The sequence below is a fragment of the Macaca nemestrina genome, chromosome 5, assembly GCF_043159975.1.
Source record: "Macaca nemestrina isolate mMacNem1 chromosome 5, mMacNem.hap1, whole genome shotgun sequence".
Taxonomy (NCBI): domain Eukaryota; kingdom Metazoa; phylum Chordata; class Mammalia; order Primates; family Cercopithecidae; genus Macaca; species Macaca nemestrina.
In genome coordinates this window covers 14,337,167-14,363,575 of record NC_092129.1, presented here as the reverse complement: position 1 = coordinate 14,363,575, position 26,409 = coordinate 14,337,167, and the positions used below count along the sequence as shown (strand labels likewise).

Sequence of the window (26,409 nt, the reverse complement as noted above, 5' to 3'; positions counted from 1 at the left end):
GAATACAGCACATTGATGGGTCTTGACTCTTTATCCAATTTGCCAGTCTGTGTCTTTTAATCAGGGCATTTAGCCCATTTACTTTTAAGGTTAATATTGCTATGTGTGAATTTGTTCCTGTCACTATGATGCTAGCCAGTTGTTTTGCCCATTAGTTGATGCAGTTTCTTCATAGTATCGATATTTAATAATACTATTATTTTGCTAATATTTTATCATTTCCATTTTAAAGTTGTATTTGATCAAGTAATATTTAGAAAAATATAGTTTTCTTTTTTCTTTTTAATTTTCAACAATTAGGGGTTTTTAAAATTCTTTTATCACTATTTTTAACATTATTTTATTGTGATCAAGAGATATGTCCCATGCTATTTTATTGTTTACATAATAGAAATATTCAATGGGTATATATAAATATTTCATGAGTATGAATATGTAGTCTAAAGTGCTTGAAAACAAGAGACAGTCTTCGTGCAAAAACAAATAAAAAAGTTATGACCTTATTTTTTTCTGATTGACTCCAAAAGAGTTGGACTAAGTTGAAAACTGTTCATGTTAAAATATTGAGGACTCGAGCTTCTCTGCTAGAAATCCGCTTAAGAGCAAATCAAAATAGCAAAAGGTTTCTGAAAACAACTTTAAAATAAATATATGTTCTTGCAGATATTTATAAAATATTACAAAAGAAAAAATGTAAAAACTACATTACTTTTGGAAAAGTTTTCTTCATGGAATTAACCAAAGCTTCCTAAAATATGAAAATATGAATCTAATACATTTAGCCAACATTACCTTTTCCATTTCTGGTAAAATTTTTACATGCACCTATGTTGCATATGCGTGTACAACATATTTAACTTTAATTTGTTTTTTAATATAATACACACAAATCTGTGTATTTTTACGTATATATGTATTTTTTCCTTAGGTTAGTCTTTCAGAAACACTTTGAGCTCTCTTTTATACAACATATAGTTAGATTTTGTTTTTGTCTCAAACTAAGAGCTTACTATTATTTTTATAAATGAGTTAAACTTATTTGCAATTACTGACAAAATTCATGTGTTTAATGGTACAAAATGACTTCTGGGCTAAGAAAATTCACAGATTATTTCAATTGTTCCTAGTCACCTCCTCCAACCAAATTAGGCAAGTTAACAATCTTACCCTGTTTTATTGTAGTATTTTGTATCATGACTTCTCAGGAGAAGACAGAAGAGCATCCTTTTGCAGATATATTTGATGAAGATGAAACTGAAAGGAATTTTTTGTTGTCCAAACCTGTTTGCTTTGTTGTATTTGGGAAACCAGTAAGTTATCTCTTATTATTTGGTATAATTTTTTTTTATTTTTAAAATCACAATTTTCTAAGTTACCGTATAAAAATAAAAACCACATATTGTGCTCATTTTTTGAGCGTCTGATAAGTTTTCATTATATGACTTAAAATCTGACATAATATTGGTTATAAATTCATAACTCTCTCTCTTCTTATATGTTATAATTGAGAAGGAACCCAGACTATATTTAAATTTGCTTTTATATTATGAGGAAAGTAACTCACCAAAACACCGCACATGACAACTGTTAGTAGTGTGCGATCTGAGGTTACTTCAGACTTTATTTGCATATGAAATTTCCTTTGCAATTTGTTGTGAGGCTGTCTGGATATGTGAAGATAGGACAGCATCCAGATGAGCCAGGAGGTTCTCCTGTTAATGTCTGAGATCCTGAGAGGCACTGTGCCTCAGGCTTTACCTACAGCGTGTTAGAGGACCTATGTGTTTTCTTTCCACAAAGCAGGAAAAAACCAAAATGGCTGTTGTAATAAAGTTTGCTTTTCTAGACATTTCTAGTAAGGAACTTGAGATAAGAGCTACTGACAGCCACTAAGCTGGTTAATTAAAGAGCCTCTCCAGCATAGCAGAGATTAAGAGCTGGATCCCATCCTTGACTTATTTTATGTGGACCCTGGGACAGGTACCAATAAATGGTTTCAACAACTTTCACTATGTTTCTAAAAACATAATAGGTTTTAAAAAGTCAACAGTGAAAGCAACCAGATGCAAATGTTACTTCATCAAAACGACCTTTTATCTTTAAAGTATGATACTTTCCAAAGATGTCAGTTAAAAAGGATCTTTTTGCTCATCAAAATTACTAAAATGGAAGCCTGTCAAAACATTCATGATTGTAAACTTTAGAAAGGAAATAAAATGATGACTCTCCAATATAATCACAATGATTTGTAATCAAAATTATAAAATTTGACAGTTAAAAGAGTGCAATACCATAATGGGATAGCTTCCTGATTTTAGGGCTATCTACTTAATTTTAAAGGGTCTATTTATATTACTTTAGGAGATGTGGCATATGCAAGAATTAGTAAAGAAAAACTAAACTATACATATCTAGGGTCTACTCTTCATTTTTTATGGGAAAAATTACTTTATAACATTAATGTAATAGTAGCTAGCAATAGAATCTTTAAAAATTGGTATATCTGTTTCACTGGCAAGTGACTGTTCTGTTGGGCTTTAAATAACATTTTTCTTTTTAAGGGTGTTGGGAAAACAACATTAGCCCATTACATAACACAGGCATGGAAATGTATTCGTGTTGAAGGTAAATTTTATCTTTTTTCTCTAATAGTTTATTATGAAAACTTTCAAATATGCATAAAATGGAGATAATTATACAGTGAACGCCCATATACCTGGCATCTAGAGTCTGTGATTAACATTTTGCTATATTTGCTTTATCACACATTTGTCCACCTATCAACCCAGTGAATATTATCTGCTTGGGTTATTATTTATATTTAATTAAAATAATTTATTAATTAATATTTTTTTGGTAGAGACATGGTCTTGCTTTGTTGCCTAGGCTAGTTTCAAACTCCTGGGCTCAAACCGTCTTCCCACCTTGGCCTCCCGAAGTGCTGGATTACGGGTGTGAGCCACAACACCCAGCCCAATATTATTTTTATAACATCATCATCAATCCAATAATGTTTTGCCCTTCTGTTAGTCCTTGTTTTGTTCATAGAATTTATGAAATGTCATCCACTCTATTTTACTACCTCTAATTCTCTAATTTCGTAATTTAGAACTGTTTGGAATATGTGTGTTTGGATGTCTTTTTATGAAAGCTCAAATGAGATGGAACTCTTGCAGCTTTTCTTAGGAACATTTTTTATAACTTAATTGTCTTCAATGATAACTTTTATTTTTATTTATAAATTTTCTTGCATTCTTTGCAATATGTAAGACAATGAGTTGATATCTTTATATATAAATATTCTCTTAATTAATAAAACTATTTATGCCCTAATAGAAAAATAAGAAAAAGAATGAATAGACAATTCATAAAAGTAGAAATAAAAATAAACAATATAAGAAAAAAGAGTTTAATATCATTCTAAGAAATGTTCATTAAAATAACACTGATCCATATTTGCCTATCAAATTGGCAGTGAATCTTTACAGTTACTACAATCACTGTAGGTAAGGATGTTATGAAATGGGCATTCCACATGCTCTTGGTAAAATTGCGATCTGGTACAAGTTTTTTGGAAAAAAGTTTGTAATACGTAATGCACACACACAACTCTAAAAGTTTCTTCTTTCTCTGTTCAAAAAGTTTACTTCTAGGAAATCTTAAAGAATACCAAACGTCCCATAGATTATTAACAACTAATGATGTAACAACTCTCCTGGATCCTCCCCTGAATCATGCCCCCTGTCATTCCTATCCCAGGATGTCCTCTCTCAAGGAATGATACATTTCCTCTTTTAAAGGAAACAAATCATCGGAATTTCAGCCTCAAGACCTCTCTTTCTAATCTGTGTTTACCCATTTTAACATTTCTTGATTCATTTTCTTTTACACCATGTGCAAAACTAGTGAGCTTTGAATGTAATTGTAGGGTTATGAAAATCTGGATTAATTAATACCAGTGCATACTTTTGTAACTATACTTAATGATGTAGAAATCACTGTCATATACACCACCTGATTTCATCCTTACATTCTATTGTACACTACACAGTATGTATGCATCCAAGGTGCAGCGGTGTTTACGGAGTTAGCTCCCCCAGGATTCTTTATTTTTTTTATTTTTTATTTTTATTTTGAGACACACTCTAACTCTGTCACCCAGGCTGGAGTGCAGTGACATGATCACGGCTCTCTGCAGCCTTGACCTCATGGGCTCAAGTGATTGCCCCACCTCAGCTTCCTGAGTAGCACAGACTATAGGCATGCACCATCACGACCTGCTAATTTTTTAACTTTTTGTAGAAATGTAGTCTCCCTATGTTGCCCAGGCTGATCTCAAACTCCTGGGCTCAAGAAATCCTCCTGCCTTGGACTCCCAAATTACTAGGATTGCAGACATGAGTCACCATGTTCGGTTCTCCAAGATTCTTAAGCTTAGTGAGTGGCAGAGACAAGTTCTCTGTGGAAGACATTCTGCTGCTTCTGCTTTGGTTAGGCTTAAATGACATAATATGCATACATTTGCATTGTAAATCATAAAGTGATGCACAAATGTTAATCTTTGTTACCGCTTAGAAGACACTAGAATGTGTTTCTTATTTTGGTGATCCTAGTATCAGTCTGTATTAATATTTTGAATTCATGTTTTAGCTTTGCCAGTTTTGGAAGAACAGATTGTTGCTGAAACTGAATCAGGAGTTATGGTAAACAGACCTAAATTTCAAAGTAACTATGATTACAAAAATAAAGCTCTGTATAATAGGTATATTATACAGTAATGTACAATATCTATGCTTGTCCTTAGTTGCAATCAATGTTGATCAGCGGTCAAAGCATTCCAGATGAACTTGTCATAAAGCTAATGTTGGAGAAGCTCAACTCCCCAGAAGTCTGTCACTTTGGTATGTTTATTTTAATATATTTACAGCCCACAAGGCAGCCTTAAAACTCATGCTTTACCTGAGGCAAAAATAGTTTCTGGAGTTACCCTTTCTTTTGCCTTAGCACAGGAATGTCATTATCTCTATTCAGTTGAGCAGCTTGATGGTTTTATTTGCTTGTTTGTTTTTATTTCTCAGATTGTACATTTGTTTAAAAAATAAGTTTATATGACCCAATCTTCTTTAACATTGTGTTATCCAATAAAAGCATCAGAAATCTGCTGTGGTCCATCTTGCAGTACTGCTAACTCTGCTGACTGCTTCCTCATACACCTTGGGTAATGTCGTTAAGTCCTGACAAATGGCTAGGGTTGTCTGCATGAATCCACACTTAAAAGGCAGGAATGGGAAGTGGTATGCCACCATCTTACTGTTGAGCTCCAGATATTTTCAGGCTTCATCCTGTTCATCCAGTCTGCCCTCTGACTCTGGACCTGAAACCTCTCCTGGTACTCAAATGGATGCTGAGCAAGGGCTTTGGATCTAATTTTTCAAGACAAAGACCACTGAAGCTCAAAATGATTGAAAAGAGCAAACTCTAATACCTCTTCTAAAGAAGAGAAGAAGAGTAATGACAAGTTTGGGATAAAATTATCCACCTGAAATGGATTTATTGAATGAAAAAAGAAAAATTAAGAAAGTGGCTTTATATTCTTAGTAAGTTAGAAGAGGACATTGTAACTATTAATGCAGGAATAAAAATACAGGAAAGTAAAAACCATAACTGCCAAAGCAAATCAATGATGGAAGCAGCAAAAGCAGCCTTGTCAAACTGTATTGATTGGTCTCTGTCTATGGACAGAAAGGTACCTCTTCATATAGATCATACGTATAGAGAGATGATACACAGAATGTCCCATGTCTATCCACATATGTAGATAGGTCTCTGTGTGGATATATGGGTTCTGTATATGATACATATATATAGATTAATATATATGGATTATAAATGCATTATAATGTAAGTAGATAGATAAGGTTTGTCTGTCAACTACCTACCTGTCTATCCACTTACTACCTATTTGCTCAGCAGTGATAAAGAGATTGAACTTGGGCAAAATATCCAGAATATGGAAGGCTGGATAAGTAAAAAGGCAAACAGGAATCACAGAATTCCAAATTATCAGAAAGCAAACTATTTGAAACAGAAGTATGTATATAGGTAGGTAAGTAAATACCTATTTGTTAACCTCACTTACCTCTTGAAAAACTTGGATTGGTTTACATGGCTACAAAAAAGATGGCATAACTTATAAGTATTGGCAAAAGGAGAAAGAAAAAAAAAACAATACAAAGAAACTCAGTTGTGCCTCTCATGGTGTTCATAATGTTTTACAATTTTTATTAGGAAATAGTTCAAACAAAAGTAGAGAGATTAGTATAAAGATCCTTCCACTTTACCACCCAGGTTCAGCATATGTTCAAAACCAACTCTAGTCTAATCTCGTTTCATCTACACTTCTACTTACTCCCTTCTCTCAACCTATGTTATTTTGAAGCTAATCCATATCATGTCAGTTCATCTATAAAATGTTTCATTTATATTTCTAAAAGATCTTTTAGACTCTTAAAGCTATTACCGCATTACCATTGTCACACCTAAAAAATGGTTATTCCTCGATATCATCTACTAAACGGTCTGTGGTCAGATTTCACTAATTACCTCATAGATGTTTTTTAGTTAATTTTTTTTTAAGCAGGATCTAACCAGATTTCACATAGTGTAAGTGACTAGTATGTCTCAAGTCTCTTTTTATCTATAAGTTTCCGCTACTTCTTTCTGTCTTCTTGTGTCTTCTCTGTTGAAGAAATGGGTCACTTGTCTTGCAGAGTTTCCCACATTCTGGATTTGGCTGATTACATTCCTCAGACCTCAGTACTTCCTGTATGCCAGTACTTGTCCTAGAAGCTGGCAGAGGAAAAGTGATATAAATGGTTTCTTGAGTCTGGGGACCACACCCTTACCATTTGCTTACATGGCCATGTTCTAGGCATGCACAAACAAGCTCATTTAAAGGCTGCAGTGGAGATGGAACCTAAAGCCCCTTCTGCCCAGCCACCCCTCAGCCCATCCTGTAGCATCCCCACAGGAATTTTTTTAGAACCTAGCACTCTGCTAAATACAGTTTGAAAGTCTTTGCCCAAATTCCCAGCAAGCCCTCTCATCCCGATGTTTGCTCTTAACCCGTAACCTGGTGGAAGGTAGAAGCAAAATTGGAAGTGAAGGGTTTTCAAAACAGGGATATAAACTTGAGTGAGAGGCTGGGTGAAGATGGATAATTGATGACTCCAAAATCCCTAACGAGATATGTGCACTTCCAGGGACATCACACAGCAGAGTATTGCCAAATTCATCTTAATTTTGTTTTATACTAGAGCCCTTTTATAATTTGTGTTTCCATCACTATTTTAAAAGGGCCTACACGATCTATAATTAACTTTTCATTCACAATCTATTGTATTATTTTGGCCTTTAACCAAAATCAGCTTCTCAAAGCTATGTCCTTACCCAAGAGAAATAGTAGAGTCAATACATGGCATCCTAAAAGCTCTTCACTGCTCCCTGCTTCTCGATCCTGGAAAATCTCCTTTTCCCCAGTGAATGAATAGCCCCAGTCTGGGCATTCCCTGCCCCGAGTGTATCATTATGAATAGCCTTGCAAGTCATTGGTCACCAATGTGTCCACTCCTATCAGCCTGGCCTGAGGTCAGATGGGTAGCAGGGATGGCTGGACACAAGGCTACATCAGCCTGGCCTGAGGTCAGATGGGTAGCAGGGATGGCTGGACACAAAGCTACCTGATGTCTCTGAATCTCTCATCACTTAGATCTGAAAGCAGTAGTCTGCCATCTTCATTTGTATGGAAATAGAAAATGCCTTCTCCTTCCCACTGTGCCAAGAAATGGTGGCAAAGTGATGGTATGGGCCTGGGAAAAGTCAGTTTCCTCTGGGTAGTGGTCTGGACAGTCTTACAGTTTCTCACTTGTTGGGCTAATGAGAGCTGGGCAATGGCCTACAAAGCACCTACTCTGCCTATGATAGAACATGCGCAGTCTCCCAGCAAGGACTGGCTGGGGGTGTACCACTCCTCCATCTTTAGCATGGAAGGGCAAGGGCTTGGTAATGGTCTCAAGGACATGTGGGGGTGGGAGTGAGGAGTTCCTCATCTATACTTTCATCCTCACGTGTCTCTGGAATTGGAAAGGTTGACAGTGGACTCAGTAGTTCTGGTCTGTTTAGCAAGCAGTGTGTCCCTGGGATCTTCCCAGAATTGGCACTAGAGGACTAAGGTATTCCACTTTACATCTGCAATGATGAGACAAACTTAGATGACATAACTGTCTATCTTACACCTCTTCCTATAGATACACCCCTAGGCTCTGGAATGATAATACTAGACATCTCTCAGAGGGTAGAGCCCCAAAATTCATAGCTCAGAACATTTAGGCAGCCCAAATAATGGCCTTTCAAGAGAGAGCTAGATCCATGGAAATTACTTATTCTTCTGCCGCTTCCATCAGTAAAGGGACCAAGTATGAACATCATTCCAATATACATGTACACCAGAAGTTCAGCATTCCTGCAAACAGATGCACGTGGAATGCCTGATAAGCTCTCTGGGCAGTGGCAGTGGCTGTAGGAACAGGAAGGGTTTTGGCAAGCACAGCAAACAGAGTGCCAAGCATCTTTCTGTGATCACTTGTGATAGACAGGTGTTGGGAAGTATTGCCAGCATAGGGAATGGCAGGGAGATATTGTTGCTTTTGCTTACAAGGGAAGGGCATGAACTCTGGAGATAGATGGCCTCTGGAACTGTCCAACTTGGAGGAGTTAGTTGGGCAAGGGTTGAGTTCCATCCGGAGCTAGGCATGCAGTCCCCTTCACTGTAGTGCCCACCATCACAATGTGTCAGACCCGGAGTTAATGCCAGCCATCGTGTACCAGAGGAGATGCTGGTCAAAGTCTTAAAAACCAGTTCAAACATGTTAATCAAGTGAAAGCTAGACTCACAACAAGAGCAGAGATGCCAAACCAAAGAAGGGTGGTGTAGAGCCAGGAAAGCAGAAAGCAGAGAACAAGAAGAGGCAGGCAGAGAAAAGTCTGGCCCCATTCTTGAGACAGTACCGGCAGTGTCTACGTTTTTTCAGGGATGCACTGAGCTCATTTAATGAATCTCCAATAGGATAGATGCCTTGGGGATACCATGCTACGTTTAAGACAATAGCAGGAACACGTAGGTAAGCCAAGTTGGACACTAAGGATTACAGCCAGACAAGAGAGAATCATAATTACAGTTCATATGTCCAAAACCAAGATGACAAGGTCTTTCTTTCTGCCTTTTTAAGTTAAATTAGGTAGGATTGCTTCTCTGGGTAGAGCCCAACACACTGTTAGCAGAAAGTAAAGTGATCAAAAAAGCTTAGGAGAAATTGTGTATGCCTAAGCATTAATTAGGTTTTGAATTAGCATGATGGTTCTTGGGTTCTTGGTCTTCTTCTTCTTTTGAGACTGAGTCTCGCTCTGTCGCCCAGGCTGGAGTGCTGTGACTGGATCTCAGCTCACTGCAAGCTCCGCCTCCCGGGTTTACGCCATTCTCCTGCCTCAGCCTCCCGAGTAGCTGGGACTACAGGCGCCCGCCACCTCGCCCGGCTAGTTTTTTGTATTTTTTAGTAGAGACGGGGTTTCACCGCGTTAGTCAGGATGGTCTCGATCTCCTGACCTCGTGATCCGCCCATCTCGGCCTCCCAAAGTGCTGGGATTACAGGCTTGAGCCACCGCGCCCGGCCCTTTTTTTTTTTTTTTTTTTTTGAGATGGAGTCTCACTCTGTCACCCAGTCTGGAGTGTAGTGGTGCGATCTCGGCTCACTGCAACCTCTGCCTCCCGGGTTCAAGCGATTCTCTTGTCTCAGCCTCCCGAGTAGCTGGGATTACAGGCACCTACCACCACACTCAGCTAATTTTTGTATTTTTTTTTTTAGAGGAGATGGAGTTTCGTCATGTTGGCCAGGCTGGTCTCGAACCCCTGACCTTGTGATCTGCCTTCCTCGGCCTCCCAAAGTGCTGGGATTACAGGCATGAGCCACCACGCCTGGCCTGGTCTTCTTTTTTAAAAATGAAAGATTGCGGCCGGGCGTGGTGGTTCATGCCTGTAATCCCAGCACTTTGGGAGGCGGAGGCGGGTGGATCACGAGGTCAGGACATGGAGACCATCCTGGCCACATGTTGAAACCCTGTCTCTACTGAAAATACAAAAATTAGCCAGGCTTGGTAGTGTGCGCCTGTAGTCCCAGCTACTCTGGAGGCCGAGGCAGGAGAATCACTTGAACTTGGGAAGTGGAAGTTGCAGTGAGCTGAGATCACACCACTGCCCTCCAGCCTGAGTGACAGAACAAGACTCCATCTCTAAATAAATAAATAAATAATAAAAATAAAAGATTGTGATGAGTGTATTCTCAAGTGAGGAATTTTAAGTTTGTTTTACACACATTCATTCACTCATCTATCAACAGATGCTTAGTAACTTTTTTTATTATGCTATTCTAGGCATTGCATTAAGATAGTGGTTCTCAAACTTTTGAGGCACAAGACTCCCTTACACTCATAAGAATTGTTGAGGCTCCATAAGAGGTTGTGCTTACATGGGCTATATGTATTTATACTTCCCATATTAGAAATTAAAACTGAGACTTTAAAAATATTTATCTGTTTAGAAATCATAAAACCATGACTTGTTAACATAAATTGCATATTTTATGAAAGATAATTTTTCAAAACAAAAAATTAGGGAGAAGAGTGGCTTTGCTTTACATTTTCGCAATCTCTTCAATGTCCGATTTAAGAAAAGTTGGATTCTCACACCTGCTTCTGCTCAATCTGTTGCAATATATTGCTTTTGCTGAAGTACATGAAGAAAATGTAGTTTCACACAGATACATACTTGGAAAGGGAGGAGTGTTTTAATAGCCTTTGGAATAATTGTGGATATTCTTGATTCTACATCAAAACCCAACAAGTGGAAGTTTCCTGAAGGTTGGTTGCATTGTGGAATCTGAAACTGTTATCAGTAAACTTTTCAAAACTTGGTTACATTAAAATCCATTGGTCTATCTTGCACTTGGAATGAGCCTATAACCTATGCCTAATTTTTGTGGTACCATGCATTGGTCATTTGGAAAATGTTGGTTCACTGAGTTATACAGATCTTCCAAATGTTGACACATTTTACTATACAGTATCAAAAAATCGCATTTGTTAATGTCACCACCAATCTCACCAAGAAAAGCCCTTTATTAAGCTTATGGTGTTGGATATAAGTTTTTCGAAATTCAGATTTTCACTTGAATGTTATAACTGGCAACAAATGCTATCACTTTTTGTCCTTGAAGTGACAGGGTCATTCCATTCGCTTTTCATAAAATTTCTGCCAAATACCCAAGGCTGAATAAACATAGTTTGTCTGTTGTTCTTCCAGGAAAAGATGTAGAAAAATAAGCTGAAAGTTTTATTTCCCACTGAAGGAATTGAGACTTTATAAATAAGAGAAAAGTTTCTTGAGCAAGACAATAACAGAATTAAAGAAATATATTAAGGAAATTAATATGATGATGGTAAACAGGGTGAATTTCAGTGAGAAGATTGAGATTTCTGGGTGGGGATACAAGCTAATAACTGCACTAAACCAAAATTATATTGGCTGTTTAAAAAAAAAGAAAATTATAGTGTGTCCATGGGTGTTTTATTACTCTCATAACTTACACAAACATTATATACATGTGTTCTACTATACTATGAAATATTAATATGAGAAAGAAAATGATATGGCATGCAACTCCTATAATATACCTTTACCATTTATATGAGTAAACTTTCCTAACATGAGTTAAAGTAATTACTGGCATGAAATTTCCTTCCCTAGGTACCTCATCTGTCTAAAATAAATTGACTTGGAATTTTCAAAAATGTCTCTTTCTAGCCCAGTGATTTCTTTATCATCAGAAAAACATTATTCGTAGTTACACTTCATGTGACAATCACCTTAAGTGTTAATTTAAAATTTTTACAGATGACTTTATGATAAATGATATTTTATAAAGTAGTAAATCCATGCCCTCATATGTTGATAATTTTATAAAATTTTAAAATTATGTTTTACTTTACAGGTTATATTATCACTGAAATACCATCACTTTCACAGGATGCCATGACTACCTTACAGCAAATAGAATTAATTAAAAACTTAAATTTGAAACCTGATATTATAATCAATATAAAGGTAAGGATATTAATTGTTTTGCTAGTAGAGTAAACCATTGTTTTTGATAGTAGTTAAATTCAAGGAATGCTTTAAACATTTTTAAGTAGTTATGGAGATAGTAACTTATGCATCAATCGCAGGAACTGAGTCATACTTTCTCATCGTTCTGTCCTCTTGCTCCTACAGCTCCATCCACATGAGATACCTTCTTGCCTCTTCACCAGGCTTCATCATAGCCATCCTTTGAAAGTCAGTTAAGACATCATCTCTTTAGAACTTTCCCTGACAACTACCCCGCTCCACTATCTCTCTTTCTTTCTCTCCCTTCCATACCTTACTTATCATAAGAGAGTTAAATCTCTCTCTGATGACCATTCGTGGTGCTTTTCCCTCCCTATCATGTTACTCACCTTACTACATTATAATTCTCCATTTTCCTCCTAGTCTCTGTCTTACTTGAAGATAGGAACCATGTCTCGTTCATATAAATATCAACCAGTATACTATGTGGTACCTAGTGGCACCTAGTAAGTTTACTAATAAAATGAAAGAATAGACACATGGCATGAATGTATGAATGTTAAAGAACACTGCTATATTAATTATGAGTTAAGGCTGGGTCCTGTTCCTAATTCTCTCTTTTATTGTTAGAATTTGGTCAATCACATCTAGAAGTCTTGATTTCCTTTTTACAAAGATGACAATAGCTGCCTCATGGGGTTGTGATAACAATTTAGTAAGGTGGTATCTTCTTGTTTATGTCAAAATGAATGATAACCTTTGTATCCATACTTTGCCATATCCATACTATGACAGCTCAAATAAATGAGATGGTTGTCAGCTCAGATGCTGGGACCCAGTGGAGTGTCAGGGTCAGCTGTGTGAGAGAGGTGGCCTTGCAGTTCTGCGTGTGGTGTAATCTGCAGCCCCAGCCACCACTCATGGCCAGGGCTCAGTCACAATTGCGAGTGAACTTGAGAATGTCACACATGTGAATGTGGACATAAAAGAGAGAAAACCACATATAAAACTAAACCACATATAAAAACTAAACTGCGGAAAAGACAGATTCAATAGGAAATTAAGATCTAATTGAGAGAGAGCACACAGATATACAGGCCAGAAGACCCCAAATGGTTACTAAGTTTGGGTCATAAATTTGGTTCTAGGTTTGATGAACTAAAGTAAAAGGGGAAATGTGACCAGTTATAAAATTCACATTGTCCATGAGAAAACAAGTCATTCCTCAGGCAAAACAAGACTGCCATTGTGAATGACAGAAATACCTTAGATGGGTCTTAATATAAGAGACTGCTTAATGTAGTGAATAAAGTCCTTAACCCCATTCATGTTATAAGTGTGATTGTGAAGTGTCCTGTGGCAGTTTCTACAGGGTAAGCAGAGTATCACCAGAGGGCGTAATGTGAGACAGAATTCAGTGCAACACATACTTTTTGGATAGTTTGGCCTTATTGGGGAATAAGCCTGGAATTTCTAGAGCAGAGGCTCTTAGCCCGAGATCCATGAATCCCTAAGCATTCATGCACCTCTTGAAATTATACATAAAACTTTATGCCTCTATGAACTTTTCTGATGCAAAAATCTATGGTTTTCATCATATTCTAAAGGATTCTGTGCTACCAAAAACCTGGTTAAAGTCTAGCAATCTACTAGAGCAGTAGTTATCAGAGAGTGGTCCCAGAGCAACAGCAACCAGAAGCTTGGTAGAAACGCAAATTTTCAGGCCCTGCCCCAGAACTAAGAACCAGAATCTGTCAGATGGAGCCCAGCTATTGGTGTTGCAAAGCCCTCTAGGTGACACTGAGCACTTCTGCTCTGAGGCATATGCTTCAGGCTCACACTTTCATTAGTCACTTCCTGCAAATGAGAACGGGAGACAGCTGAAGGAGATAGTCCTTGTCAAGGTCCTAGAAGGTGGGTATCCTGGGTTGTAAAACAGATGTTTTAAAAAAATTACCTGAGTAGGTTGAAAATTTTTGTGAAAAATTAGGAAGCCTAACAAAAGTCCTACCTCAATAATTACCCATCCCATCTCCACCTAGAGATGGCATGAAGAAATCAGAAAATGAGCAATGAAGGTTCCAACGTTCCTGGCTTCCTTCGTTTCTCAATGTGTGGTACATGAACTGCCGGCATCAGAATCACTGAGGATGCTTGTTGAAGAATCTAAGCCTCACTCCAAACTTAATAAATGACAAGAGGAGCTATGATCGATTTAACAAGCTCCCCAGATAGAGTTACATGCTCATGTATCAGAATCACTGCCTCAGAAAACCATCCAGATTTTATTTTATCCTGAAAAACATTCAGAGCACAATTTACAGCCTCAAACCATCATTATCATTAATAATGCACCATAGACCATGGACTACAATCAGAAGGCCTGGTTCCAAGTTGCAGTTCCTCCATGTGACATTGTGATCTGAGATTGGTCTCTCAGTCTGCCAGAGCTGTACTTCTCTGACCTGCAGAATGGCTTTAATCATAATTTGGATTGCTTATCTTATAGGGTTAGTTGAGAATTCAGTAAAATCGCACATGTGAAAGCAATTTGGAACAAGAAACTTGTAGACTTTGGTTTTGGCTTTTTTACTACCTAGATTCGGTTTTCTCATTTACAAAATATAAATGTTAAACTAGAATAGATGATCTTTCAGGTCCCATTTATGACTGGCATTGTATAAAATACCTCACCCATAAAGCTGTAAGTCATAGTAAATATTACAAATAAACAATATTTTTTATTGGAAATATGTGGCTATTCCCCCCATTTTGTTCCATTCTTAAACTTTTCAAGCTAATCATAGAATTCTGTGTACCTTTGCAGAGTTAACTGATTTTCTATTCCCTTTCTCTACTCTTTCTACTTTTCCAATCCTCTTTCCTCATCTTAAGACTTGTAATACTTTTCCACCTGTATTAATTTTGGACAAATAAAAACATATAGCATAAAATTAGTGTCTGAGCCTCTCTTGGCATGTAATGAAACCTGATGCAAAATGCCAGTCACAACATTGCATTTCCTTAGGTTTTAAGGGAATTTTTTGGTTTATGTACTGTACAGTATATTCAATAAATACACATGGAATTAAAAGCATATTCAAAATGTTTTAAGTGATTTAATAATGTTGTTTCTTAGTGTCCTGACTATGATTTGTGCCAGAGAATTTCTGGGCAAAGACAGCACAATAATACGGGATACATATACAGTAGAGACCAGTGGGATCCTGAAGTCATTGAGAATCAGAGGAAAAAGAAGAAAGAAACCCAAAAGGACAGAAAAGGAGAAGAGGAGGAAGAGGAGGAAGAGCAAGAAGAAGAAGAGGTAATATCTCAATAGATAACTACCATATACTATACTTTTAAAAATTGCTATAATTAAATTAAATGATAGTATAGGTAATAGGAAATAGCAGATGCTACACATTTTCTTTACATTTTTATTGAGTTTGGAGGAAATAAGCAAAAGTCTTTCATGTTTTCAAGGATTATGAGATGATAATCTTGAAGTCAAGTTTAGCCTTCCTGTCAGTGTAGATGTGTCTCTACATTTCTGATGTTCTGACACCCAGTGTGCTTCATTTCATAACAATGGAGTTATTGGTCACCTACTATGTGTCAAGCACTAGGCAAGGTAGAATAAGAAGTTAGAGCATTTCTTAGTCTGTTTTCTGTTACCTACAACAGAATACCTGAAACTGGGTAATTTATAAAGAATGACTTTTTTTTTTTTTAAATTTTAAGCTTCAGGGGGTACATGTTCAGATTTGTTGTATGGATATATTGTGTGATGCTGAGGTCTGGGCTTGCACTGAACCCATCACCAAAATAGGGAACACAGTACACAACAAGGATTTTTTCAACCCTTCCCTTTCTCCCTCCCTTTCCTTTTTTGGAGTCCTCAGTGTCTATTGTTCCCATCTTCATGTCTATGTATACCCTGTGTTTAAGTCCCACTTACATGTGAGAACGTGAAGTATTTGGTTTTCTGTTTCTGATAATGGCCTCCAACTGCATCCATGTTACTGCAAAGGACATGATTTTATTCTTTTTTATGGCTGTGTAGTATTCCATGGTGTATGTGTACCACATTTTCTTTATCCAGTCCTCTACTGATGGGTACCTAGATTGATTCCATGTCTTTGCTGTTGTGAACAGTGTGCGATAAACACGAGAGTGTAAGTGTCTTTTTAGTAGAACAATTTATTTTCCTTTGGGTATATGACCTGTAATGGGATTGCTGAGTTGAATAATTCAGTTTTCAATTATTTGAGAAATCTTCAAACTGCTTTCAACAGGGAATGAACTAATTTACAACTCCACCAACAGTGTTTGAGCATTCCCTTAAGAAAGGGAATTTATTTCTTATAGTTATGGAGGCTGAGAAGTCTACAGTTGAGGAGTCGCATCTGGTGAGGGCCTTCTTGCAGGTGGAGACTCTCTGCAGAGTCCCGAGGTGGTGGCGCATCACATGGTGAGGCGGCTTAGTGTGCTAGCTCAGGTCTCTCTTCCTCTTCATATAAGACCACCAGTCTTACTCGCATAATAACCACTTAATCCATTAACCCATTAATCCATGAATGGATTAATCCTTCATGGGCCCTCATGACTCAGTCACCTTTTAAAGACCTTACCTCTCAATACTGCTACATTGGGGACGGAATTTCAGCATGAGCTTTGAAAGAGACAAACATTTAAACCATATCAGAGTAATAAAGGACTAAATATAATGTGGGGAGCAAAGTAAACCAGGCATCATTCAATTTGTGAAGCTAACACAACCCTGATTTCAAACTCTGACAGAGAATGTGAAAAGAAATATGTAGCCCAATTTCACATGTACACATTTTTATGACAATTCTAAAGTAAATACTACTAAATATAAGCAATAGGGCATCAAAATAATATTTTTGTCTTCTAAGGTTTTGGGCTAAAAGAGAATCTTTTACCATGACTTGACAAGAAAAATTGATATTAAGAAATGTATTAATAGGTGATGGTCTGGATATGACCCACTAGGGTGGGAAGGGCCATAGTTGGCCAATACCTGCCCTAGTGAAATATGCCTGTGATTGATTATTTCTATTAGGGCCTAGATGCTGTGAAGTCAGATGTTAATTTATAGATAGACACATTGCAAATTGTTTCTCCAGTAGAAAAAGATAACCCCCAAAAGTTACAGCTTTATTGTCATATGGGACATTAAGCAGCCTTGTATCTAACTTTGCAATATTATTTCAGAGATTAGAAATACTTTCACCTTGCCATTCTACTGGTCCCCTAATTAATGGGTTAGATAAATCTTTGAAATGGGTATTCAATTTTTTAAAAGTGTTAACATAATAAAGCCCATTTAAAAACATAATCTCACCCATGTAAATAAGGCGTTAGATAGTAACCAGCATGAATTCCAGATTTTTTCAAATAAAGGAAAGCCTCATAGCAAGTAGGAATAAAGTGTGCCACTTTAGCATAAATAAAACATAACATCTGAAATCAAAGCCAATGTAGCCCTCAAATGGTGAGATACAGGGGTCACAACTCACTTAATTTTAGGGGTCAGGTAGGTTATATCCATTGGTGATATCGGCCAGGGATTACATAATTGGGAAGAGGGAGGATTGGGGTAGGCTAACACTGCATTGTGCAGTATGATAGCCACTAGCCTCACATGGCTATTTAAATTGAAATTAATTAAATTACATTAAGTTTAAAATTTAGTTACTCAGTATCTCTAGCCACATTTCAAGTGCTCATTGGCCAAGTATGGCTGTGGACAGTGGAGCTATGGAACGTCTCCATTTCTGCAGAAAGTTTCATGCTCTTCAGAGGACAACTGCCTCTTGGCTCCAGCCCAGCCAACTGTTGCCATGTGGAAATGCTGGCCCATTTTTACCAGGGAGGCCATTTTTTCAAGGGAAGCCAAAAACACATTTTAAAATAGATGGGAGTGGCAATTAGTCTGAAATGTTTACAACACAATGCTGGCCAGTGCTGTGGGAGATGATCAGTTTATATCCTTAGACTAGACTCAGCCTCTGAGGTCTGGTTTGCATGATCTCTGCCTAGTGACACAGCCATGTTCAGAAGTTAGATGAGCAGACCTGCCACCTGCTGAGATCAATGGCCAACATGAAGGTGTATTCATCCTACATACACACAAATCGAAGCACTGTCCTCGAATTGCTACAACAGCATTGTAAATGTTCTCTTGGCTTTTGTTCTCCTCAACCCTCCCTATCCCATTCCACTTGTTACAGAAGCCAGACTCATTTAAAAATGTATATAAATAACCCTCAGTGACTTTCCATTGCCTTTAGATTAAAATCCAAACACCCTCATGTGGCTTACAAAGCCATGAACCCAGCCTCTCTGATCTCAATTCTGCCTACTCATTGTATTCCAGCCACATTAGCCTTCTAGCTAGTCGTCTTCAACTGTGCTAAGCTCATTTCAGCTTCACGCCTTTGCATTTACTGTTTCCTCTCTCCTCTGCCTACAACACTCTTCAATTCATCTTCACATGGCTATTCCTTCTACTCATCCTGGTCTCACCCCAGGTATTACATCCTCAGAGACCCTCCAGCAAGCAACTCTCTAACCTAGCGCTGTGCAATAGAAATGTACTGCTAGCCATAAGTGATTTTAAATGTGCTAGTAGTCATGCTTTTTAAAAGCAAAAAGAAACAAGTGAAAGTCATTTGAATAATGTATTTTATTTAATTGAATATATCCAAAAATTTTATTTCAACTTATAATCAATATAAACAAGTGAAAGCCATTTGAATAATATAGTTTATTTAATTAAATATATCAAAAAATTTTATTTCAACTTATAATCAACATAAACATTCTGAGAATGACATGTTCTATTTTCATCTAAGTTTTTGAAATCTGGTATGTATTTTATATTTACAGCACATTCCAATCGCACTTGCCAAATTTCAAGTGCTCAATGGGGAAATGTGGCTAATAACTTCCATGCTGAATAGCATAAGTCTAGCCCCTTGCTCTGTTTTATTTTCCTCATAGCACTTATCACTTTCTGAAATTATATTACTTTTTTACTTGCTTATTATCTGTCTGCCCCACTGAATGAAAACTCTATGCAGCAGGGACTGTCTCCAGTGCCTGATAGTGGGTACTTAATACAAAGCTGTGTAATCACGAATGAATGAATGCCAGCGTGCTAGCAAAGCCCTCTACTAGGGAGAAAAGAATGGTAGCATCTTTCGGAAAAAATGTGTATTGAGCCACTTTGAAATGTACAACCTTTGGTCCAGTAATTCTACTTGTAGGAATTATTCTAAGGGAAAATATTAGCCATATAAGGATTTATTTACAAAGCTACTTATTGCAATATTATTTGTAATTGTGAAAAGCCTGAAACATTGTTGTCCAACTATAGAGTAATTAAATAATTGTACATTCAAGGAAATTAATATATTATTTGACCATTAAAATAATACTTAAAACAGGTTATAAAATGGCTTATATAGAGAATATGGCTCAAGTAAAATATGTATATGTATACATTGATAAAAATGGGAAAGAATGAATAATTAGCATCATAAATATGATATGGAACACTGTTGCCTCTGCCTTAAAATGTTCTTTCTGTAGAAACTTGTGTGGCAGTTCTCTCTCCCTCATTTCCTTCAGATTTCAACTCAAATTCCATTTCTTCAGATAACCCTTTCATGACCACTTGATGTAAATAGCATCTTCTCCCACCACTCTTCATCCATGCTACCCTGCTTTATTTTTCTTTCTAGTGCTTACCACCACCTAATATGTTATATATTTATTTGTGTACTTGTTTATGCTGCCTTCCTCAACTGCAGTGTGTGTGAGTGCTATGAGCCCAGGGTGTTAGTTGGTTTCGTTCACTGTTCTATCCCAAATCCTTAGAACAGCACCTGATGCATAGAAGACACTCAATAAATACTTGAATGAATGAACTACAAGCTCAGGTGTTCACAGGAAATCTAATTTCTCTATTTTGTCTCTAAAAATCTGATGTTCTTCCCCTGCTTGTCCCTACTTATTGGGGAGCAAACAGACATGAGAAAATATCCAGGTTAATTTAAAGCTTTATTCCATCTGATGAAGACCCCCTAGGAGTCTTCCACACTCTTTTTTTTTTTTTTTTTTTTTTGAGACGGAGTCTCGCTATGTCGCCCAGGGTGGAGTGCGGTGGCCGGATCTCAGCTCACTGCAAGCTCCGCCTCCCGGGTTTTTACGCCATTCTCCTGCCTCAGCCTCCCGAGTAGCCGGGACTACAGGCGCCCACCACCTCGCCCAGCTAGTTTTTTGTATTTTTTAGTAGAGACGGGGTTTCACCGTGTTAGCCAGGATGGTCTCGAACTCCTGACCTCGTGATCCGCCTGTCTCGGCCTCCCAAAGTGCTGGGATTACAGGCTTGAGCCACCGCGCCCGGCCTTCCACACTCTTAAATAAAAATCCTTAATCTCTAATCATCCCCTACCCCTGATTCTGACCCCAAAATGGTATCTAGGTGTAAGGAGTAGGGAATATGGCTTGTAAATTGAATAGTCGTTGACCTAAAGATATTTGAAATCTCTTCTTTTCCATTTAGGCATTTATTGCCGAAATGCAGATGGTGGCTGAAATTCTTCATCATCTAGTTCAGAGGCCTGAAGATTATTTGGAAAACGTTGAAAACATTGTTAAGCTTTATAAGGAAACAATTCTCCAAACTTTAGAAGTAAGAACAAAATATATCACTGAAAATGAATATTGATATTTGTGTTTCATCACTGGTTAAATAGCTTTCACATGTCTTCATCCCCATGTATTATTATCTGTCTGATTCTCCCCTTGAACTTTGTAGAAAGCTGTTAGAAAAAGGCTTCCATCCCAAAGACTGTTTTCTCAGAACAATATTATTTTACTCTTACAAAGCAACTCTGTTACTGCAAAGTGACAAATGAACTGCATTTTTCAAAAGCCAGTGGGGAAATTCCTTTATGGATAGGGGTTGGAAAATTCATGTTAAAAGACTATGTTATAAAAGCATTTTCAATCTGTAAGTTATAGCTTTATCAAAACAAATGTACACTTCAGGTACACCTTTTGTTTTAAAGGTAGAATTTGTGATGCTGATTGGTCTATGGTTATCCCATTATATGTAAACATGGTAAGACCATTATATAATATAATAGGAAGGATTTAATTAAAATAGTATTCTAAAAGTATGATGACTGAGATTACAAGTATGTGAAAAGCATATTTTATATGGTAAAAAGTCCAGGTAAGACTCTACCAAATATAATCATTTGTGTTGGAGATTTAGTCAACAAACATTTATGGAACTTGCACATTTAGCCAGACACTATGCTAAGCAACAGAACTATGAAGACAAATAAGACACAGTCCTCCAATTGCCTGTTCCCATATGATAGAGAAACGAAAGAATGTGTTTCATGTTGTCTCACAATGTTTATATTATTTTAAAGATAAATGAGTGGATCATTCATTCTCAGCATCCATCCCCCAAAATGGGAACCACGCTTAATTGCTTTCATATGTATGACTTCTATTCCTCCCCACCTCTACTGTCGCTGGCTTATAAACGTAGCTTCTGAAGCGTGAAGTACATGACTATCAATAACATCCTTTCTTCCTTCAATAAAAGCATCCTGACTACTCCTTAAGTGGCTGGCACTGGGTATGAAATAAAGCCAAATTAGAATCAGATTCAGAAATTAGAAAATTGTATTTACGGGGGGGAAATGCAGAGGTTATCTTTTTAGTACAAGCACCAGGTTATATTTCCTCACATTGCTGGTGCCCAGTGCAGTGCCCAAAGTCTGGCAAGCAGTAAATGCTTAACAAATGTTGATCAACACAGATGACAAGATACAAAGGAAAAAGAATGATAGCTTCAATTTCATTAAATATACAACTTCCAGAAATTAAATAGATAAAACCACACTCAAACTAAAAGACAATAAACTGGAAAAATATTCACATTAACTATGATGAAAGATTTAAAGCTTTGATATATTAAAAGGTCATAGAAATGATTTTTTAAAAGCCTGTAAGTTCACTCTGTCCTGAGATAAATGGACAACAAATATGAGCAATTAACAAAAATGAAGAGTGATAAGCCTGTAGAAAAAATGTTCAGCTTCACTGACAATAAAGAAATGCTAACCTAAGTAATGAAATATCATTTCCATGATCAAAATTTAAAAGTTGAACAGGTAGTAAAAATTCCTAATGCTAGCAAGGGTATAGTAAAGAACTCTTATACCCCAAATGTGAATTTGTACGGCCATCCTTTGACAGGTTGTCCACAAAAACACCCAGAAGTAGAAAACATCTAGGCCCTGCAGCAAAATGTAGATAAGAATTCATTGCCCTAGTGCAACAAAGCAGAATTTCAAAGCCAAGAACCTAGACTTTAGGCCTAGATGATACTTGCTGAATAGCCAAGCAATTGCCTTATATGTTGAGGGAGGAGAGCCATAAAGGGTAAGACCCTACAATTCTAATCTCCTCTGACCTGGCTGAGATGTTACTTCGCTTTTAGACCAAGGCCACTAAAGTTCAGTGTATCTCCAAGAGATACAAGGAAAGCAAGCAAGAGCAAACTGAGCTGCATCACTTTCTGGTATACATTCTGCCCACTGCTTCAGGGCTAAGCCAACACCACGTCCCCATTTGGGCCTGTTTTTGAACCTGCACTCAGCTCCTGGTGCAGGTATCCATTTCCTTAAGAGTGTTGATACTCTGCAACTTAGTAGTTCACTCTTAAGATTGAATCTAGCTTAAGGAAACAGTAAAAAATATAGAACAGGCTGGGCGCGGTGGTGAAGCCTGTAATCCTAGCTCTTTGGGAGGCCGAGGGGGGTGGATTACCTGAGCTCTGGAGTTTGAGACCAGCCTGGGCAACATGGTGAAACCCCATCTCTACTAAAATCCAAAAAACAGCCGGGCATGATGGTGCACACCTGTAATCGCAGCTACTCGGGAGGCTAAGGCGGGAGAATTGCTTGAACCCAGGAGACAGAGGTTGCAGTAAGCTGAGATTGCGCCTCCAGCCTGGACGACAGAGCAAGACTCTGTCTCAAAAAAGAAAGAGAGAAAGAAAGAAAGAAAGAAATATATATATATATATTTAAATAATATATATATTATTTAAATAATTATTATATATATTATTTAAATATATATATAAATAAAATAAATATAAATAAAAATATGTGTTTTACACATATAAATAAAAATATGTGTAAAACAATGTGATGTGAAGCCTTGTTCAAAACATGATTATTTATGGATAAGTGAATAATGCTGGTATAATCTGTTGTCAGTCTAGAGGAAAACATGTAGAATCTAACCTCGCACAATATTGTGAAAAACAAAATACACTGGATAATTAAAGAGATGATTTGGTTCAAACTTGCAATAAGGAGAATGTTCATTAATAAGGACCTTCTAAAAGAAATGGAAGCGAGCTGGATTTTATGGAAGCAGATAAACAAGGGAGCCATCCTTGAGTCATGAGAAAAGATGGAGACAGACTTTATCTGAGTCCTTGAGGAAGGATGGAGGTGGGTCTTATTTCTCAACCATCCCTACTTTCCAGGAACACAGGGCTCAGAATTCAACACTGTTGATGTACAAAAATAAAATCCAGTAGATATTGGATTTTAATATTAAAAATAAAAACAAATAGTAGAATAAAATTTAGAAGAATATTAATAGAATCTTGAGATAAAGAAAATCTAATTTAGGCTGGATGTAGTGGCTCATGCCTATAATCCCAACACTTGAGAGGCCAAGGCGGGCAGATCGCTTGAGCCCAAGAGTTCAAGACCAGACTGGGCATCATGGCAAAAACCATGGTGAAACCCTGTCTCCACAAGAAAGAAGGAGAGAAAGAGAAAAATAGAGAAAGAGAGAGAGAGAGAGAGAAGAAAATCTAATTTAAACAAGAAAGGAAGTCTACAAGTAATGAAAATATATATTGATTATTAAAATATTTTATCTTGCTGACGATGCCATAAATACATTCAAAAGATAAATCATGGAAAGGTAAAATATTTGCAATCCACATGCCAGATAAGGGTTAAAAACTTTCCATGAGTGTCAGAGAAAAGAAACAATCCGATAGAAAAATGCATAGAGGTTATGATAAGGCAGTTTACAGAGATGCATATCTGAATGCTGAACCTCGCCACAGGAATAAAAAGTAAAATAAACTGATTCCATCTTTTAACTCAATTTGGCAGAAATTTAAAAGCTAAAATAGCCAATGGTGGCAAGAAGAAATGAACCTTCTCATACATTGCTGGTTAGGGCTTTGAATTGCCACCACCTTTGGAAAACCAACTGGCTATACCTACCTATATTAATATTAAAACCTACTTTTGCCAGGCATGGTGGCTCACGCCTGTAATCCCAATACTTAGGGAGGCTGAGATGGGTGGATCACCTGAAGTCAGGAGTTCGAGACCAGCCTGGCCAACATGGTGAAACCTCCTCTCTACTAAAAATACAAAAATCAGCCGGGCCTGGTGGTGGGTGCCTATAATCCCAGCTACTCGGGAGGCTGAGGCAGGAGACTCGCTTGAGCCAGGGGGGCAGAGGTTGCAGTGAGCCAAGATCGCGCCACTGCAGTCCAGCCTGGGCAACAGTGAAACTCCATGTCAAAAAAAAATAAAATAAAATAAAATAAAACCCTACTTTTAAAAATCTGGCCCATATATCCAATATATGAGGATATACCAAAGGATGCATGTTCTCTGTTACTGAACATTTATATGTGTGCGTATATTTATATCAGTGAGGTGAATGCTTATGTAAAGAAACCCACCAGGTTGGGCAGGCAGCATGGAGGAGTAGGGAGAAGTTGTGTTAACTGTTTCTATGTACTTTTTTGCATTCCTTCACTGGTTACAGTTAGTACAAGTTATTTTGGTAATTATTAAAGAAGAAAGTAATTTTTAAAACTTCCATAAAAAGAAATGCTTGAAAATAACTAATAAAGTATTATAACATACCTAAATGTCAAACAGCAGAGGAATATTAAATAGTGCTATATCCACAGTACATAATCTTATAAAACCACTAAAATGTTACATTGACAGTGATCTTATAAAAAGTATAGGGGAAGGTTAGTTATAATGTTAAGTGAAAAAGTAAGCTCCATTATGAATTTGAACTTGCAAAACAATTTTTCATGGCATGAAAGATGGGAGGAAAACAGTAATAGTAGTTACCTTTGGGGGCTGGATGAGAGATCAATTTCTACTTTTCTGGGTTTAAAAAAAAATTCCATAAGAAAAAAAGTGTCTTAAAATAATAAAAATACGTTGCATCTTTTTTTTTTCTGGCTTGAAATTCTTTTTTTTTTTTAAATTATACTTTAAGTTCTAGGGTACTTAAAGTACCCTAGAGGCAGCTCTTTAGTGGACACTGAAGAAGCCAAAACAAAGTCAGAAAATGTCCACAATCAAGCTGCTAAAGTTGATAAAGATGGTAACAAAGTGAATTGCTAATCCCACGTTTGTGGATCTCATTTTCATTTGTTTCATATTTGATTATGTTTATATTTATGCTTAAAATTACCCCCAAAATTGGAAACTTCAGGAGGAAAAAAGCTAAATTTTTCCTTGTGGATGTAACCTGAACAACTATAGAAAAGAAGTCAATTTACTAGAATAAAGAAGAAAACATATAAATGGGGAGTCAGATACAATTAGAGCCCAAAGAAAAATGTTTGAATGTTTCCAATGTTATCATTATCATATCATAAATTCTTTTTTCTTTTTTATTTTTTATTATACTTCTAAGTTCTAGGGTACATGTGCACAACATGCAGGTTTGTTACATATGTATACATGTGCCATGTTGGTGTGCTGCACCCATTAACTCGTCATTTACATTAGGTATTTCTCTTAATGCTATCCCTCCCCCAGACCCCACCCCACAACAGCCCGGTGTGTAATGTTCCCCGGCCTGCATCCAAGTGTTCTCATTGTTCAATTCCCACCTATGAGTGAGAACATGCGGTGTTTGTTTTCTGTCCTTGCCATGGTTTGCTCAGAATGATGGTTTCCAGCTTCGTCCATGTCCCTACAAAGGACACGAACTCATCTTTTTTTATGGCTGCATAGTATTCCATGGTGTATATATGCCACATTTTCTTAATCCAGTCT

The 26,409-nt window shown here is 37.1% G+C and overlaps 1 protein-coding gene across 9 annotated transcripts in view; it reads left to right on the top strand.

Annotated features, from left to right (window-relative positions):
- Positions 1–26,409, top strand: part of LOC105492058 (adenylate kinase 9) — a 189,032-nt gene that overhangs the window by 16,391 nt on the left and 146,232 nt on the right. For all 9 annotated transcript variants that reach the window (XR_003020488.2, XM_071096284.1, XM_071096283.1 and 6 more), the window contains 7 exons: positions 1,183–1,310; positions 2,562–2,625; positions 4,651–4,703; positions 4,805–4,901; positions 12,102–12,214; positions 15,357–15,542; positions 20,817–20,945. Coding sequence is in view for 8 of the 9 variants with exons in the window: in XM_071096284.1 (XP_070952385.1) it covers positions 1,194–1,310; positions 2,562–2,625; positions 4,651–4,703; positions 4,805–4,901; positions 12,102–12,214; positions 15,357–15,542; positions 20,817–20,945 (759 nt within the window). In the remaining variant the exon portion in view is untranslated. The remainder of the gene's footprint in view (positions 1–1,182; positions 1,311–2,561; positions 2,626–4,650; positions 4,704–4,804; positions 4,902–12,101; positions 12,215–15,356; positions 15,543–20,816; positions 20,946–26,409) is intronic.